We start from the raw sequence: 19,408 nt of genomic DNA, 5'->3' as shown, positions 1-19,408 counted from the left end.
TTAGCAGTGTAGGAACACGAATAAAAGATATATTATACCGGGTGTTCCAAAAGGTTATGCAAAAATTTTAAGGAGATGTTGGAGGTGAGTTGATAAGTGTGTCTGTTTTTTCGCCATTTTCGTACGATGAGTTAAAAGAGCGCCAGAGAGCTTCAAAAAATGGCGTACTAGCCCCTGGAAGTAGGCTGCAACACGCGCAAAACCAAGCAGCAGGGACTTAAACAGTTTACGTTTTTACGCTGGCTACCTCGATTTGTTTATAAAGTCCTTTTTTACCTATCACACAAACCCAAACCTTAATGTTCGTGTTTCCCTGCTACTTGGTTTTACGCTTCTTGCAGCCTACTTACAGGGGCTAGTAGGCCACACTTTGAAGCTCTCTGGCATACTTCTCAACTCACCCCCTACAACTCCTTAAACTATTTGCGTTACCCTATTGAAACACCCTGTATAAATAAGAAATACTTGTATTGACTTTTTACGAAATTTATTAATATTTATATACGAGACATGTAAAGTTTTACAGTCTAAATATTTTCAATGATAAACTAAAAAAAACGTTTTGATACCGATGTTTCTTTAAATTTTTCACTAAAATTAGTGAACGGTATTGCTTGGCGGTGTAGAGTTACTATCGGTGGTCGTAAAAATGCCGGATAATAAATCGGCTATTTCTTGTCTCTCTTCGACAGGTAGCTCCAAACCCCTGGCTCTTATGGCCCGTTCGAAACACTGCTTGAAAAGCTCCATGAAATAAGCCGCCATTTTCTTTCCGTAAGCGTAAGTCTGAGCCAGTAGTCCCCTATTTTCGTTCAGTTGCCAAGCGCGCATGGCCGATCCGTGAGCGCTCCTCCACACGTTCGGGCTTTTGATAACCACCCTCAAATAGGTAATTAAGGTACTTATGACGGTGAAGGTTAATTCGGACACGGTCGTCGCGATTCTGGTCGCCCAGCGATTGACGATTGGCTGGTTTGCGAGTTCATTTCGGAGGAAAGCTGTAACCTGCTCGCGGGACCAGTCCAGGAACCATTGGACGCCGGACCAAAACGGACTGTTCTCTCCCAGGGCCCTTTCAATTTCGATGCTGAGCTCTTGTTGCATTTCGTTCAGGGGTTGGTTATATTGTTGGATCGTATACACGTTGCTAGCCGCCATCATTTCGACCCTGAAAATATTTTACGGAATTGAAATCTCGTAATAAATTACTATTCTCACGCGCACGCTTAAAGTGGTTAACTACATTGCTTTGACTATTGGCCGAGAGACGGTCAAGTTCCAATTTCATTGACTGTACTTTAGAAACCTTTGTCAAACTTACTTTAGGGGTATTTGGGTCAACACTGGCCATCCTTGGTTAAAGGGAATAGAACCTCCAACGCGTTCTTTATGGAAGACCCCATCAATTTCCTTTATTCCCTTCACAATCAGCGATTATCAGCGCCGCAGGTGTGGAAAGCCGGGAGGCAGCGGACAATATTGGAACCCTCGGAGGGTGACAGAAATACAAGAGGTTATATTCCCTTTAAGTCGAAATGTAGATAAAATACTCTGACCATGGGTAATCGCTTGCGGTGAACAGTTAACTTTAATGTAGTACGGGGTTAAAAACATCTCGAATCGGACTTTTCAACCACAATTCCGATTAGAAAAGTGAACCCAGATTTGGTTTTTAAATAGGATAACGCGTCGAAAGAGCGTAAACACGACAAATTATACTATTTTTTTCGTGACGCCATTTCGGAGGGGTTTTACTATTTCCGGTATGGGTTGTGCCCTACTAGTGGTAGCGCATTATCGTAACCGGCATAATATTTTCGTGAGGGTATTCTTTCCGTGAAGCCCTCACTCGGCTCTCTACCTAAAATAGAAACAAATTGACTGCCAAACAAAAACGGCCAGAAACTTTTGATCAGGACTGTACCTAAATGGAATGCTGGTAGCGAGGATGGTTATTCGTGAAAAAGAAACCGCGAAATGAGACAAAACTAGCCAACAAAAAACGTTAATTTCAAAATGACTGTAGCTCGCTATATTTACTTTCAGCATACTTTCTAAGAATACACGCATTTATATACATATTCACGAACGAATGTTTTTTAAAGTAGTCCGATTAACGGATTCCTAGCCCAATCGGACATCACTACTAATCTTTTTTTCCCTTATCGGCGTGTGGGTTCTCATTATGGTTTTACTTTCAGATTTGATATTACATGTAGAGGTAGTAAAGCAAAGAGGAAGAAAAAGTGCCAGACGTCACGTAATCACCTCGTAAAAATATTATTTACGAAAACTCTCACCCAATGGGATATTAAAATATTTAAGCTCGTAGTTAAAATCTTCCTAAAAGTGTGGGCTATTTTCAGATTTCCTATTTTTTTCTTGAAAATTAACATTTGAAGCGTGAAAGCCATAGGAAAGGTTTCAGAAAAAAAATAGTAAAGGCTCAGCCAAAAAGCTTGATGTAAATTGTTGAGTCATTGTATAAAAAAATAAATGTTATCTTTAATTAGTTATGTGTCATTATGACAAGCGTAAGATTTAGACCTAAACTGAATTAGCAAACCTAAATTTTATAAAGAAAATATATTTTTTTCAATATTGAATTAAATGAAAAATAATTAAAATATGTTAATACAACCATATATTTTGGGAGGGGGTTTCCAAATGATTAATTTTTACGTAAAATAACCTTTTTGAGGTCTTTAATTTGTTTTAAGTACTTTATATAAAATTATAAATTTAGAATGTTATAATAATGAAAATTTAATTTCAAGCAGTACGTTCCAGTTACATATTCAGGTTTTCGTCTAAAATTTCGGATATTTCTTCTTTTTCTTCCGTGGATAGTTCCAAACCTTTCGCTTTGATGGTTCGTTCTTTTTTTTTTTTTTTGAGAGTCACACGGTACGGTGTCGGCTAGAGCCTTAGACACCAATAATGGCTCGTTCTAGACACTGCTTGAAAATTTCCAAAAAGTAAGCCGCCATTTTCTTTCCGTACGCGTACGTCTGCGCCATGAGTCCTTTCTCCTGGTTCGAATCCCAAGCTCGAAGCGCCGCGCAGTGAGCTTTGTCCCAGACGGCAGAACCAGAAAACACCAATTTCAAATAGTGAATCAAAGTAGCAGGGGCGTAGGAACCGGGAGGGGCAGGGGGGCAATGCCCCTCCCTAGAATATTGCTGGGAGGGGCAACTTATGTTACTGCCCCCTCCAACCTTTGGTCAGTTGAAATCTTCAAAAGACTCAAATTATCATTTTAAAAGCATATACAGTTTATAGAACCTCAACTGTGTTTAAATTTCAGTCTTTTCCCGCCAATTTACATAGTAGTGACCAGTACACATGCATTCGGAGAAGCTACACTCCATTAAAAATTCAAAACCATTCTCAAGTCCCATTTTCGTTTATCTTTGCCCCCTCCAACTTCTAGAACGTTCCTACGCCCCTGCAAAGTAGTGATGACTGTGAACACGAATTCGGACACTGTCGATGCCAGCCTCGAAGCCCATTTTCCTACGATTGGCAGCTGGCTGAATTGGTTTCTTAAGAACGCGTTAACGTGATCTCTGACCCAGTTGAGGAACCATTCTACGCCGGACCCAAAAGGATGTTTCGCTCCAAGAGCCCTTCTAATTTCTTCTCGGAACTCTCTTCGCAAAAAGTCTTCCGCGCATTGAGGGTAATCGTGTGTCGTACGAATAGAACTCGCCATTGTATCAATTTGTTCAATTCTGAGTATGAAATGTTAAAGTTTTTACCGGCTTGAAATGTGTGATGACCGATTGGATTTCAGTAAAAGAAAGGGTCCTAGAATGGGTAGAGGTGGGTAAACTACGTAATTTTGTCTGCAGATCAAGTTCAATATATTTATCTGAAGAAGAGTTGGATTTCGAATTCATGGTTCGAACAAAAACCAGTTCTTTATTTTAATAATAAAGGTTTTATTTGGAACATAAATGCATTTTAAAAATCACTTAAAAACCATCAAATAATATAATCGAGAAAAAAGGAATTTCATTTCGAGAAGCCTGCTCTGGCTAAAAGCTATTGTTTATTTGTGAACTTTCGAATTCGCACTGGATTACCGATAAAAGCACCGCGTGAAACTAATGAAGAATGTGAACTGCCCAATAATTATATTGCGAGGCTCTCACCGATATCTGCAAAATAACGAGTATAAAAAGGGACCAATATTAAACAAAATTTAATGTTTATTTGAACTTGATTATCTCGAAATCGGACTTAGTTATTAACGATCAGATCCCAAAAATTGATTTAGTTTAATTAGCGCAAACACTGACATGTGTGCTAAGTTATAACTCTTGTGTATCGATAAGCCTCATCTTTGACCTTTTTTTTAATCTGCCCTTTAGCAGAGGAAATATTTTAAGCCGGTAGTACTTTTCTCAGGATTTAATCGAAATCGGTACTTTATGGAACAAATCTTTGTTTTAGGGTAGATTAGGGACTTTGAAAAAAATTGTGGAGTTAAACACTTAAAAAATGTGTTTTTTAAAATAAATTTAATGTTTTAAAATTGATATTTTAAACGTGGAATCGTTTAATTTTCCAAAATTTATTGTCAGATTATCGTATGCGCGAATATATATTTTTTCGCTAAAGAGCATGTGGTACAAACTAAATGCGTGATAACTTACCTTTATAATTTCGTGAACAATTGTGAACAATGTAGCTTAAAGGAGAATGTACCCCTTTATAATAATGTGGAGAAGCAGATTACATTGAAATTAATCGACAAATAAGTCTGCGATTGAGTCAAATCGAAAGCGATATTTTTTTATCAATATAGCCCAAGTATAACGAATAGTAAATATTGTAAAAAGTGTGGAAGATAATGGCACGGATATTATATAAAATGAAAGCAATATTCCTTCTATTGCTTTTTGAGTTTTCTTAACACATTACCGTGAAAACAATCGATAAATACAAAATAGCCCAAAGTAAGAAAAAACTTATGAAAAGTAGCCCAATTATCGGTCTTCGTGGCAAATCTGTCACCACTGCATTCTAAAATTCTTCTCGGAATTTATTATCTTATCTATGAGAAAGGCGTAATGCGTCTTCTAGGTTTATGCCAACTATTTTACCGATGTTTTATCTCCGCTGCACTGATTGAATTCTTGGAAATATATCGGCTATTTTCATTAACATCCTTATAACAAAATTGCGCCTAGGTTCCCAAAGGAACATCATCTAAAATAATTAATTAAAATGCCCCATTTCACCGTGAAAGGTTTCTCTTCCATTGCCTAATTAATAACTTCCCTGATTATTAAATCGTGATTAAAACCAAATATTTTGATAAAGACTAAATAGTGATTAGTGAATTGTGATTAGTAAATAGTAATCAAACCTGAAATTTATCAAGTATTAATTATTAAATAGCGATTGTGAATTATGTTTTTTAAACATAGTTGTTTGACGACACCACTTCTAAATGTTTTTTTAAAATTTTTTTATTAAATTTATATGAATACAAAATTAGATGTCACGCGCCCAAAAAAGTGTTTGGGTCGTACGTGTTAAACAAGTTATCTAATATTTCGGTAATTTCTTGCTTTTCTTCCGTGGATAGCTCCAAGCCTTTCGCTTTGATGGCTCGTTCCAGACACTGTTTGAGGATTTCCAAAAAGTAAGCCGCCATTTTCTTTCCGTACGCGTACGTCTGCGCCAAGAGTCCTTTCTCCTGATTAAAATCCCAAGCGCGAAGCGCCGCGGCGTGGGCGCTCTTCCAGACGGATGAACCCGAAAACACCAATCTCAAATAGTGAATCAAAGTAGTGATGACTGTGAACGTGAATTCGGACACGGTAGATGCCAGCCTCGAAGCCCAATTCCCGACGATTGGCAACTGGGCGAATTGGTTTCTCAAGAACTCGTTCACTCGCTCCCTGGCCCAGTTGAGGAACCATTCTACGCCGGACCAAAAAGGATGGTCCTCTCCCAGAGCTTTTCTAATTTCTTCGTGAAGCTCTTTACGGAAGAAGTCATCGGCGGACTGAGGGTAATCGTGTATCGTGTGAACACGACTAGCCATTATTTGGATTTGCTCAATTTTGAAGCTGAAATTTTGAAATTCGAAATTTACACGAGCTTGTTTATGATAATCTGTGGAATTTTCCTAGTAATTAAAGCTTTTTATTTTAAATAAATTATTTTTAACATTAACTAGGATTGTGTAATTCTAAAAAAGGCTTATTATTATTATTATTATTATTTAAAGAAATGATTTATTAGAACTTAATAACCAAACAAGCGCTCTATAACCCTGGTCAAACGCACTCTATATTTGGGTTCATTTGATGGAATTCCAAGTAATTGACAAGGGGTCCTTTTGATTGACAAGTGAAAAGCAGTTCCCAAATGATAGAAATGTTTATATTGAAAGCCTAAATGAGCGACCAATTGCGGTTTTATCAGTGTATTTATTGATTTAATTATCTAACAAACAGAGTTGAATCGTTAAATAAACCAAACCAACCTAACCTTACCTAACCTATGCTAACCTAACCTAATCGTATGGCCGACAAACCGATATTGAGCAGTCATTATTTCAAAATTAACATTAATAGGCTGAAACGATTAATTTTATGAACAAGACACTCACCCCCTAGAACCTAAAACTTATGACCCTTATAAAAAACCAATGCTGACACTTTTGTCGATCAAATGGTCCCCTTTAAAAAAAAACGTCGATAAAATGAAACCATGGTGTCGATCATTTGGAAATCGATCAAATGGGATCATGATATACTGAATGTATCAAATTATTTACATAATTTTGACATTTGTCTAATATTAAAAATATAATAATTGTAAATTATATTTTGGTAATTGATATAAAACTAAGGTTAGTATTTGTGAAATAAGTACGATTTAGAGTATTATTAATTATAAATATTCGTGTTTTAGTATCGCATGCATTAGGCCATTGGAAATTCGGTATACAACTTACCTTAAATTATTTACGTAAACTCCTGATGTACGTCTACATATATTGACAAACAAGGTACGCCTGCTTAAACGTCATTAATGGCGAATGTTCGGATTAATTACACTTTGAATTTCTAATTTTTCTTGACTGGAAAGACTAGCGTTATAAATTCCAAGCGCTTCTGAATTTATAAATGAATCTACAAGATTTAGTGAATCAAAGCGAATGACTGACGTTCGTTGGTCGGAGTTTAAATCGCGGATGTTTGGGCTCATCTCCAAAACTGAAAGCTGCTGGGAGACGTCCTTTTTCTTAAAAATAGCAACTGACGTCGTGTCTAGTAAGTGTCACTAAATGTACGCAGTCATATGGCTCTTCGCGAAGGCTTTGACTCAACCAGCGGCGAAAAAAATTGATGCCCAGGCTATTTCGGTCTAAAGTCGCATTTATTAGCACCGGATACTACTTTGCAAAATTTCGATTCGCGGATAGTCTGAATATTAGTCAACTTCCATTGATTTAAAATTGAATATCACATGAATATTTTTATTGGTCTAAAAATATACTACAAACTACGATATAGGTTCATGAACATTAATTTACAATTTCCTAATAATTGAGATTTATCACCCCACGAAGATTTACAAAAGTTTACCCTGTCGTCCAAATTTTTAGATTAAGGGAAGAATTGAAATTGAATATTTTCATAGCAACTTTCAGGCGTTAGCGTTTCGCACTCATAAAATTGTTTAATACGCGTAAAAATCGTTATTCCTCCAAAAAATGCCTGATTGGCTAAAATTAAAACTTGATTTTCGAAATGTATTTTTGAGTAAGTCCGTTAAAGCAGCATAGCACTATATTAATCAATTTTTGGTCCAAATGACACGGGCATCTGAGGTACTGTCTGAAACATTTGCTACTTTGAATTCATTCAACACGTCCCCTAAGTTAGTCAATCGGAAACCTGTTCCTATCCAGAACAGTGACGGATTAACTATCACCAGGACCTTTAGCCTCGTTTTAGAAAGGGCCTCCTTAACCCTGCCCCAAGACTACCGCGTTAAATTTTATTTTATGGATCCCGAGTCTCTGAAACTTTGGCATTAAAAATATTAATACATTTATCTGCGTTTTTCAAAAATACGAAGGAGATAAATCCATTTGAAGATTTACCATAAATTTGTTTAACTGCGTATTCCCAGGCTACAGTGCCACATTATCTATAGGGCTGACTAGGGGCCCACCAGGAGCAGGGGCCACCAAGCAGGGATCCATGCATCACAGGGGGGGGGGGGGGGGGTTGAGGCGTTGAGACTTGAGAGGCCCAAAAGAAATTCGAAGTCTAGGGGCCCTGTCATGGGTTAATACGGCACTGACAGGGTATTCTTCAAACTAAACTACCCGGGAGACCTCTAAGTGATCAGTGCCTAGACCACGATCGTTGTCATCGAGATTTGCAAGTCCCGTACATTTGTTTCTGAATGCGTGACCCCTCGATTATCATTTATGCTAACTATCACTATTGCGACACTACTCTAAGACGTGACCGAAGTGTAACCAGATGATCAAATATTTTTATTAAGCAGACAGACAACCATTAAATAGTTTCAACAAATATCGTCCCTCCCTGTACCAGGGTTTTAGAAGTGATATATTCCATGGGCTATACGGAATAAAATCCCCAAATAGCGCGGTATTACCATGTGGAATAATCTTAAATGTTACCTCAAGCACTGTGCTAAAAAAAGCAAGCGTTAATACTTAGAATCCGGAAATCTTTCCAATCAAGCCAAATTTCAATTGAATTCGGACAAACTTGGTGGAGCTACAGTCGATTTAATGTAATTCTTAAAGTGGTGGAATTAATGGATAATTTACTTTCTTCATAATTTCTGATTTAGGTTACGCTTATGCTGGGAATACAGTAAGTCCTTCTAGATACTTGGTTCGTAATTAGAACAACAGGTTTTTAATCTTTCCTAAATTGAGATGCCAAGGCCAGCCTCAAGGACGTTTAACCATTAGTTTGATGGAATTCGACTATGAATAAACCATCGTAATCGTGCTTGGCTTATAATTCCATAGAGCGGTAGCGATCCATAACTTTGATCATTGCTCTAGTTTTTTGTGTAAAAATCATGGAAAAATCATGGTTGACGTTGTGTCAAGACGGTAGTGGTACTACTCTATTGGACCTCAATTTTTTTGGCTTATGTCTAGGATGATATCCGTAACAGTGTAGCTGTTAAAGTTTTCGTGTTGAGGTACTAGAGATGCAAATGCTGAAATTAATTTGTTTAAACTGTTCCCAGCTCAAAGAAAAAGCAATATATTTAAAATATATTTCGGTAACATACCGTCATATAATGGTATAATTACACCTTAAAAATATAAAAATATAAATAAATCGTACAAGTATATATATATACGAAAGTCGATTGCATTTTATTCAAATTAAAATACTATTTAGCTTTTTATTTAAATACGATAGTTTTATTTGTTATTTTTGGCCATACGTGATTCTTCCGCATACCATTTATTTTTTTACATCTCTTCGTAAATTTAAAACCCTATTTAACTACATGTACATGAAAGGAGAGAAAATTTGACAAAGGAATCAAAGGTCAAAATTAAAACGAAGGATGAGCCCCGCTGACAATTTATTTTTAATTTTAATTTTTCTGATTGAGGTCATTTTGTCGGCCGATTTTGAACTGGTTAGATCGTTCGGTGTTTACAACGGAAAATCATTGTGATTGATTTGAATCGCGAATTTTTACAATACATTGAAGTGGTGGTCTCGGTCGTTAGTCGTAGCTGGAACGTTGTCTCCTCTTGTTGGATTTACTCTTCTTCAGATCCGGGATTTGGGACAGCAGGTAAAGCATTATTTGGTCCTGAAATTAGAATATTAATTATTTAAATTATTACGGCGTGTTAGATCAGATATGATGTCGTAGCTGGGAAAATTAACATAGTCAAGTCTTTCTCAACGTACAACTATGTGGATGAAATTACAACGATACCACGGCTCAATTCAGAAAGGAACTGGTCCAATCAATATTGGGTTAAATTTTTACAATAAGTGACATAATAACGATAAGTATGACAATCGGCAAAATATTGTCACCGAACTGTTTTTGGGTGATTGTGCATTAAAATTTTAGTTCGGCATAACTAAATAGGTCGAAGGCGAAATATGCTACTACTAAGGACGATATTATACCAGTCAGTTCGGTTGCAAGTTCCAGTCGGTGTTTGTAAAAGTTCGACCAAAACTTAGCATTGAAACAATAAGAAGTGTTACATATATGTATATATAATTATCTCAATAAGAAGTGTCATCATCATTAGTATGTTATGATATTTATGATTCCACTGATATAACTGTATAAAATGGTTGAAAATTACACACGATAATACGTCTCTTTTTGTTGAAGCAGAACGTGATGAATAAAAAAAGCAAAACGATTTGCTCGGAGCTAATCGTAATTAGTGATATGCGAATATGCAATTTTGGTCTTCATTTATTATCATATTTAATTTAATTCCCTTTTGTTTAGTTGGCCAAATTAAATCTAGTTGGCAATATTGAAATTTTATTCAGTAATTTAAAAACAATATTTTTCATCCATAACTTTCGGGAAATTATTTTACTAAGATTCGATTAGATGTACCAATTAACTTGGCTTTCCGATGTTATTGACATAGTTAATTGGCATAGTTAATAAGACGTACATTTTCCGCTTTGGATTCTTCGTTCGAATTCGTCTCTTCGGGGACTTTGAAATCAGACGTAGACGACACATCCTCCAACGAATCGTAATCGCTCTGAAAACTGAGGATATTCGTAGTGTGAGAAAACGAATTAAATAGCTTTTTAATAGAACTTAAACTAGAATAGTTGTATATTTAGAGCCCCTTTTTGGACTTTCAATAACAAGCAACCTTTTGCAATCAAGACAATAAGTGTATCTTACCCATCGTGGTTAACCGGATAAGATAAACACCTATTGCATTTGCTTAAGGAAAAGCAGAATTCCAGGCCAAATACACTTTGAGGCTCAATTTAAAATGCTCCCGGAAATCAATTAAGGGAAAACAAATCTTCCAAGAAAAGGAAATTACTCCGAAAATACCATTAACGTTAAAGTAAACGGCAGGTTTCAACAAAGGAATATGTGATAACGTAAGAAACGTTCTTAAATACTCCATTTAATAGGGGCATAGAACTAAGACTGCCTCGTATGATTCAATCTTAATACAATATCAGAAATACATACAATATAATCTGTAGGTTTGGCTGTATGAAGATAAACCATATTTAAACTTTTAATCTTCTTTATTAAGCTCTCAAAAAGTCAGAATAAAATCCCCAAACACCGTGGAATAACCTTGCCGAAAATAATAGAACACATTTTTAGGCGGAGGTTGTGTTTTCTATAACTACGTGAAACCTTGTAAGCAGTGGCGTAGCTGATGGTCCGCAGGGCCCGCGGTGCGGAGGGGCCTCGAGCTTCGGGGGGGCCCCCTCTAACCATAAAAAAAATTAAAAAGGGGGCCTCATAGAAATTTTGCGGGGGGGCCTCTGAGTTCTCAGCTACGCCACTGCTTGTAAGCAGCCTAACTGGTGATTCTTAGGGCCAAATTGCTGTTAACATTAACAAATATTAATTATAGAGGGCGTAATCTTTGGTTTTAACTTTGTGGTGGTGTTTCAAGGAAGTGCCAAAGAACTTTAACTCGAGCGTCCCCCCTGACCTAGTGGTAACCGTTCCAAATGTAGTTAATAATAACTATTATGAGTTGAATACTTAGGTAATGGTAGAGACGGCTGACTTGACCTTTTGGCACTAACTCCTCTGCAAAGTGGAGCGAACACAAATCTCCTGAAAAAAGAAATAACTCATTGTAAAACGTGTACTGACAATAACGGGATGCGAAAAAGCAGTCATCTTTAATACTAGTTCATTATTCAATATAAGTGAACAACTTTGCCACTCCTACATTTAAGCTATTCGAACTGTTCGGATCTTTAAATTACAGCGTCCATTTTCTTATTCTTTCCGAAAGTTGCATTAAAGCTGATACTAACTCGGACAGTACCAGCAACGGGTAAGTTACGTTTATAATTCTAAATTATCTTCGCCTCTCAGCAATACGCGGCGAGTTCGAAAGGCCGAATTGTAAACAATAATAAGTTTAAAATTTTTCAAAAAATGTTAATCTTTTCGCGAGAGGGAATAAGGAATTATGGAAATTTGGCTGGAGAGTAAGCGGCGCGTAGTTCCGGCGCAGCGTTAGATTGGAAAATGTTCGAGCAGTTTCTGCAGCGAGCCCAGCAGCGACGCGGGAAAACCCCTTATTATAATTGCTAATTACTGGTTACTATAGTTCTAATTAAAATCGCCTTCAAAAGCGAGTGACGCTCACCTACAATCCAGAGCTTCGCTCCACGCTACCAGGTAACAGCAGAGTAGGAGGGTGGCGCAACTTAACCTAAGTGACGTCATATCCTTGCAATATCTGAGCTCGATCCCGTCTTGAGCGCCTTCTAGCTTGTTGAGCCTCAATTGACTCGACTCGGATCCCTGCTGGAAACAACATAAAGGGGACGAGATTCGTCAGGTGCACTGTCTCCGAAGGAAGACACTCTTACAAATATCCCCTTTCACTTTGTAATAAACCCGCTGCCATTCGCGTGTGGCCATTTTAGACTCCTTACACCACGCAGTTTTCTTATTTTAGTCTTCGTTAATTTTAACCGGAATGTTAATATCCGGAATTAATAACTAGCGCTTAATTGTTCGAATTTGTATTTGTACTTGGCGGTATACTCGATAAGTTTTCTATATTGTCTGTGTTTAATATTGTTGACCGGTTACTCGAAAATTATATAAAACTATATAAACTTAAAAGGTCAACTCTAGCAAAATGGAAAGGGTTGAAAGTCAACGTTTCCATTGACGGAAGTTGACTTTTCAAGTACACCTAAGTACGTTCAATGCACTCCAATAGATTCCAACTATATTCGAGGCGTATGAGACAGTACAGTCCACTCGTACCCAGTCGACTAATCAGGGTCGAGAGATCTGTGTTGAAGCCTCGCCAAGGGGGGGGGGGTATATTTAAAGATAGGGATGGGACACCCGTGGCGGAAGTATGACAGCTACCTGTTAGAGGTAGGTAGTCGTCCTCGTAATATCCACCACATTACCAGCGTGTGATTACGGGAGATCGCCACGCTCCCAGCTTACGAGAAAAGCATTCATATCAATATTCCGCTACTGTTATTTGCTTGAGGCATGTGATTTCATATACTACCACTGATTTTTCGGAAGAAAAACCATATATGTTTCTAAAACTATTTACATCGATAATATATGACTTACATATCCTTATGTAAAATTTACATTTTAATCGTTTGGCGATGTAATTAATACCCGACATAAATTTTGAGCCGCGGTATAAATGTATTATAAACTCCTAGTAAAGCGTACTTTATGTACAAAAGTTGAGGCTGTGTTATGGTACTTCCATATTGGTATGTGATGGACCAAAATTATTCAACCATAAGACCATAATGTGAAGAGTGTTCGTTGTCCCGTCATCAAAGGTAAAATTCAAGTCTCTAAAAATATTGTATCAAGTCCTAGTCAATACAGTCAAAGAACCGAATTCTAAGTATCGATGCTGAAAAGGCTTATGGAAATATTTTCTACAAAACTTCTGTTCATTGAACTTATACAATGCTTTAATAAGCGCAATTATGAGACAGTGAGACCAAAAAGCTGGTAACCTTTCAATTAGAAATCTTCTGCTCAATAAAATAAAATATAATAAAATGTGAAGTGTAAAAAGTAGGCAACATTATAAATTAAATTTACAGCTTGTCTCTGCGATCTTTTATATTTCCGTTAAGGCAAAACAAAGATCGAAGTACCTTCATGGCCTTTGAACGGTTCTGCACGTTTTTGAAAAAACGAAGGTTATTTTATGTTTTCTTTCTTTTTCGGAAAGTAGCTGTTAATAGTGGCTGCAGCCAGGGAATTAGGAGTATAGTGTAGAAAGAAAATGTGAAAACGTTTTAAGTGGTGTCTCGGGAGGAGAATTTCCTTTCGCGAGGAATGAGCAAACTAAAAATACACTAAGGAAAATGAGTCCCCCGAGAGTTCGGCCAATTGTAATTTGAATCCCATCAAAAAGGCTGACCTCGGAAACGAGGAGAAAAAGACCGCTCCACCCTCGCTTTCTTAATTTATAAGTGCTTCCCAATTGTTTGCATAGTCTGATGAATTAAACAAATTGTTTTCGTCAAGCGGCGCGCGTACTAACGTAATTAGGCTTAAGGGAAACAATTCCCCCAGAAATTGATGGTTAGCTCTTGATTTCGAGTTATTACCAGGGAGGAGGAAGCTGAAGAAAAAGACTCAAGCCTTTGAGTTCAAAACCAAAAATAAAATCCTACAGTTTTCTTCCTCTTCTCGAAATTCTTTTAATGTTGTCTCGTCTGTTCACTAAAACTACATTTTAAGTCCGCGGAGAATTACTGTAACAAGAGTCTATTAAAATTTCCGCTTACAAAGAAATAAAATACATCGAATTATCATTACTTCAAAGACATTTTCGGTCTTTGAGCTACGTTGAAAGGTCCACTCGCCCTATGAGTTTTATATTGATTTCCTTTAAGGTTTGTTTTCGGATCGCATTTCGCGTTCCATTTCTAATTCAGATTGCATTACCTGCACTATTGGAGCTCTGTCTGGGAGCTCTATGATAACTATCAATAAATTGTAAATTACTAGAATTTGAGTAAAAACGTAAAACGTGTGATCTGGTCTAGTTTATATTTATCTAAATTCCTTTCTATTGGTTTTAAATGTTGTTCTACATTGTCGTTTTACTGTTACCATTCTCGGAACACTCCAAAATCATGGAACGAAAAATATAACCTGAGAGCATATGTAACATAATTACTCATAAGTATGCCACTGTACCTTTATTCCATTCAAAAATCTTCACTAACGGTTTGTTTTACCACGAACCAGTAAAATGGTGGACTACGTTAGATTTTAACCTTTTTATTCATCCTAGTAATTTTGAGAGTCACACTATTGGCTACTAACATCTGTATTTAACGAGGCGTAAGACACTCTGCGAACTCGGTGTACACTGCCGTACCTTTGACAGTACTAAATGGAACTCGCGAACTCTTGAAAATATGTACCTTTAACAGTGCTAAATGCACGAACTCGGTGTACAGATTGTCTGAAACTGTCTTACCCCTCGGTATTTAAGCCAATGGAAAACCTCCAAATTGAGAATTAATTGTTTGCGTCGGAATTTTAGTCAGCCCAATGTAGCTTTATTGAAATTTATAAACTCGCTCGGTTTGTGCGGATGAAGTTAAATTATGAGTAATTTAGAAAAATAAAAGGTTGGGGAAAATGACCAATAAGTGATCGCTTTCCGAAAATGGAACAAGTCGTCGAAGTGGGATATTCCACCAGCGTTATTAAAACCCATATCAAGCCTAGAAGAGTTAGGCCTAGGCTCAAAAGAATCTGCAAAGACTCCAACCTTGTAGATGCGCCAGAAAATGTCAAAATGAATTTCAACTATTTTTTCCAATAAACTTGCTTCTTTTATTTGACAATGCAAATTTATTTTTGAACGTGAGTCTCCGAGAATTTCATTAATTTGCAAATAAATTACATTAACAGAACTTGACACTATATTGTAGTTCATTTTAGCTCCTAAGCCTTGGTTGTTCAAACCGGTTTTTTACTAAAAAAATGGCCGTCGGTTTATCAGACGTAGAGCTAATTATACGACGGCATTATCGGCATTTGAGATTCGATGACGTCAAATATGACATCAAATATGACGTCAAATATTACATAGGGTACGGATGACGCAATATCTGTGAAACAAACCGTTAGTGAAGAAATAGAGCTAGTGGCATACTTATGAGTAATTATGTTACATATGCTGAGAGTAATAAGGAAAATAACAAAAATTAGAGAAATGGGAACCATTGGAGTTACTGTTGCGAATATTTTGGAAGATCGAGAGTACAGCCCACCTTAAAGGGAAAAAAGCTTGTCGTTTATCGGCGAGACCAAAAGTCTATAATAACTGAGTAACCCCTTCGAGTAGCAGTATGACAGATCCAACACTTGCCATGTTAAATATCGTTAACAACAGAATTTGGCCGTAAACTATAGAATCTGAAGATTTGCAACAGATAGCTATAGCGATTTCCACTGGGAATCTGAAATCATTTCACAAATTCGTACCACTGAGAGATATTTCCCAGTTAAAGATATAGTTTGAGAGCAACATTAAAACGCCCTCCAGATCTGTTGATTCGTCGAAATTGTCGGATCATCTTTTAGCTAAGATCCTCGCCGGAGGGTTGCACCGGTGGAGTACGCTAATCTCATCACGATCTGCTCTGAGATGGCAAGTAGAGTAGAGATCACCCAGTGCAAAAGGCTAGCCTAATAGTCATTAAAATAGTTCGGCCTTTCATTTGGCGCAGTTCTGGCATATCCATTTGCGCATTGCAGTCATAGATATAGGAAACGTATATAAAGGTCTAGATAAAATATTTGAAAGGGAGTGAATACGGAGGTGACAGCTAGCAGAAACACGTAATTTCTGCAGGCTATCCTTATAAGGCACTCGTGCTATCGTCGCGAGAGCCATTGTCTACTGCTTAAAAATGATACTAAAAGTAACCAACAGATGGTGTCTAAAGACTACGGCCTGCGGAAAGGTCAAGCACTTAGTACTAAAATGCTAAGAGAGCTCGCGCTATTGGTCACGTGCCTTCCTCGGTGTCTGCTAGGTGTCAATTTCGTATTTTATGTTCGGCTTAGACGCCCCGAAATTTATCTAGACCTTTATATACATTTCTTATATCTATGATTGCAGTCGCGGCTCTTGTCTAACGGAATGGCTCGGGTTCAAATAACTGACTATGAACTAAACATATTTGTTATAGAAAGGAAAATTGGCACTTGAGAAAACGAAAATTAAAACTTGGAAACACGTTATTACGTACATAATTATAATTGTATTCGTGTTTCCATCTCAAAATTAAGAACGTTTAAAAATTAAAATTATAATTTTTCATTTACAGTTCGCCCATGATTTTACCGCGCGTGAACATTACAGCTATATTGTTGCAGGGTGGAACTCCGTTGCTTGAATAAACTTCCTCCGATGAGAATTATTATAGACGGCTAACGAAAAGTATACGCCGAATAGTAAACCGAAATACCAGATTTGAGGCACCATACATAAATAATTGCAGGAACGCTAGAAGACTAACTACCACCATGCAATACCCAACGGTTCTAGTAACAGTACGCTGTAAGATAGTAGAAGTAAATCTCCGTTAGTGGGAAACACCCTGTCCGTATAGAATATACGCTTAAGACCTATTGAGAGCCGCGTTATTTCACCTCGGAAATATATATACACTACACGATATAAAAACAAGATCAAACAAGATCATAAGGGCAAGAAAACAGACTCCTTTCTTAAGACCAAGAAAACGTAAAAAAAGCGCAGTAACGTTATCCGATCTTTTATTCATCGCTGTCAAGGGAGCTCGGCCGAGATTTCTCGGGCTAATTCGAATTAACAGGGAAGAGAAGGCAAGGAGCCGCGAAGATGATTCTGTTTCGGAGAATTTCATCTCTTGTCCAAACAAGCCAAGGACGGTTGTCTTTAGATTTTGTACCGAAATTCGAAACGTAGCCCCGACGTCTCATCTCGACGAAGGTCGGTTTTCAAATTTTCCAGAGTACACCGACGTTGCCTTTATAAATCCGCGCTATATATAGTTTTTGAGCGAAATTGTTAAAATCTCGCTTGTCAAACTTTTTACATTTGTTTCGCGACAAGGTTGCGGGAATTAATTTCGGTAATAGTAGTTCTGGATTTTTGATAGAATGGAATATGATCTACCGGGAAGATCTTTGTTTAAACCCGTTCAACGAAACCCGTAGGAATAACGCGAAGGTGGTACCTAATTAGTCGATATTTTGATTTCAACGAGAGATGCATTTGGAAATTCCTTTAATTGGGACCGTATTTAATGAGTGTCAAACAAATAAATAATTGATTAACGTCGTTTATTACCTGGGGCTTTATTTCTAGCACCCACCTTAATGTTATTAATTATGAAATGAAATGAAAAGAGTGTTTAATGTGTATTAAAACAATACATGGAGTATCAGCAAGTTAATACACGCTTGTTTCAAATAGAACACATAGAAGGATTATATAAAAGGTTATCGTTAAATATATTTAACAACATTTGAAAACGGAGAAAAAAAAAACAAAAAAAAACAATGAATATTCTGTTAAATCAAAGTAACAAAAAATAAATGTTATAAATTTATACGTATTATTTTTGACCGAGATAACAAAAGCGCGTAAATATTTTCATTCCAAACCTTCAATTTCTAAAAAAACTCGTTGGAAGTACAGTAGCAAAACAAAGGTTTATGTAGTTTGCGTCGTTCGAGAGGCTTAAAGGTGGAAACTTAGACGTTCTAGTTTATAACGTCGGTAACTTAACCTCTCTATTATACTAGTGGGCTAAATATTATTACGAGTTCACTTCTTCGCTTCGTCTTTTTGGAGGAAGAGCGCGTTGGTGCGTGTGTCATCCGCGTAAGAGCGCAGGTGCACCCGCGTTTCATACGCGTGATGGGATTCTATTAAGAAGGCATTTGGTTGAACTCAACACGTCAATAAGCTTCTTTTCCCTTCTTACGAGAGCATTTCTTTTGTCATCCCGCGATCGGAATGGCCTCTTCGAAAGAGCTCCCAGACTTTTTTTTTTTTGGCAAACGGAGAATTCCGTGAGGGCGACTAGAAAAACCTATCTCGAGTGTAAAGCTGATTGCTTTGTCAAACGAGCAAAATACTGTCGCGAATTGGTCGTTCTTTTTTTGGTTCCGAAGCGAGATCGTCTTTCGATTCCGCTCCAAACTCGGCATCGGCGAAATAAAAAGGGACGAGAAATCTCGTTATGTTCTCTTGAGAATTGAAAAATTCCACCGATCCTCGAGTTCACCACCGAGTTATTCTTTATTTTTCAAAGGCAAAGAGCGTTAATTTATCGTCAGTTCTATAAATTTAAGTTGAAACACCTTAAGCAGCGTTCAGACTATGTGAAAATATTACGTTTGCGTCGATCGTGTCGGTTCTTTCGATTTCTTACACCGTTCAGACTTCTCAACAGAGATTTTAAATTTTCGCGCGTGTCGTTTACATTTTTTCATTTCGTTGCGCTCAAAAAAATCATAGCAGACATATAGCCTTATGCCTCATCAGCGCTGACTCTAGGTAGTGGCGACCTTTAGAACCATCGAAATACTATAACCAATCAAGGTGGATAAAAATTATTTCAATTTTTCCCCCGTT

General features: G+C 37.2%; 3 protein-coding genes across 8 annotated transcripts in view; all 3 read right to left on the bottom strand.

Moving 5' to 3' along the window:
- Positions 1-465: 465 nt before the first annotated feature.
- On the bottom strand, positions 466-4,744 carry LOC149947675 (uncharacterized). 3 transcript variants are annotated; one of them, XM_090172978.1, is made up of 2 exons: positions 4,662-4,744; positions 466-1,168 (listed from the first exon to the last, which is right to left on the bottom strand). In XM_090172978.1, the coding sequence occupies exon 2, from the start codon at positions 1,159-1,161 to the stop codon at positions 598-600; it is 564 nt and encodes a 187-aa protein (XP_090029104.1). In that variant the 5' UTR covers positions 1,162-1,168; positions 4,662-4,744; the 3' UTR covers positions 466-597. The 3 variants fall into 3 exon arrangements, with proteins under 3 accessions (XP_090029104.1, XP_090029103.1, XP_090029105.1); XM_090172977.1 differs by lacking the exon at positions 4,662-4,744 and adding an exon at positions 1,925-2,108; XM_090172979.1 differs by lacking the exon at positions 4,662-4,744 and adding an exon at positions 1,322-1,528.
- A 735-nt stretch (positions 4,745-5,479) lies between these two features.
- Positions 5,480-7,164, bottom strand: LOC149947674 (uncharacterized). Its single transcript, XM_090172093.1, has 2 exons — positions 6,980-7,164; positions 5,480-6,086 (listed from the first exon to the last, which is right to left on the bottom strand). The coding sequence occupies exon 2, from the start codon at positions 6,059-6,061 to the stop codon at positions 5,513-5,515; it is 549 nt and encodes a 182-aa protein (XP_090028219.1). The 5' UTR covers positions 6,062-6,086; positions 6,980-7,164; the 3' UTR covers positions 5,480-5,512.
- Positions 7,165-9,476: 2,312 nt separating this feature from the next.
- Positions 9,477-19,408, bottom strand: part of LOC149947673 (uncharacterized) — a 44,155-nt gene continuing 34,223 nt past the window's right edge. For 2 of the 4 annotated variants that reach the window (XM_090171775.1, XM_090171776.1), the window contains exons 2-5: positions 12,395-12,555; positions 11,776-11,850; positions 10,700-10,799; positions 9,477-9,858 (exon numbers count right to left, since the gene is read on the bottom strand). In XM_090171775.1, coding sequence (XP_090027901.1) covers positions 9,769-9,858; positions 10,700-10,799; positions 11,776-11,850; positions 12,395-12,474 — 345 coding nt within the window. In that variant the 5' untranslated portion in view covers positions 12,475-12,555 and the 3' untranslated portion in view covers positions 9,477-9,768. The remainder of the gene's footprint in view (positions 9,859-10,699; positions 10,800-11,775; positions 11,851-12,394; positions 12,556-19,408) is intronic. The other 2 variants (XM_090171777.1, XM_090171778.1) reach the window with 1 other exon arrangement.

Source organism: Leiobunum rupestre, chromosome 4, assembly GCF_980474605.1.
Source record: "Leiobunum rupestre chromosome 4, qqLeiRupe1.1.hap1, whole genome shotgun sequence".
Lineage (NCBI taxonomy): Eukaryota > Metazoa > Arthropoda > Arachnida > Opiliones > Sclerosomatidae > Leiobunum > Leiobunum rupestre.
This window is presented reverse-complemented; position numbering and strand designations above follow the sequence as displayed.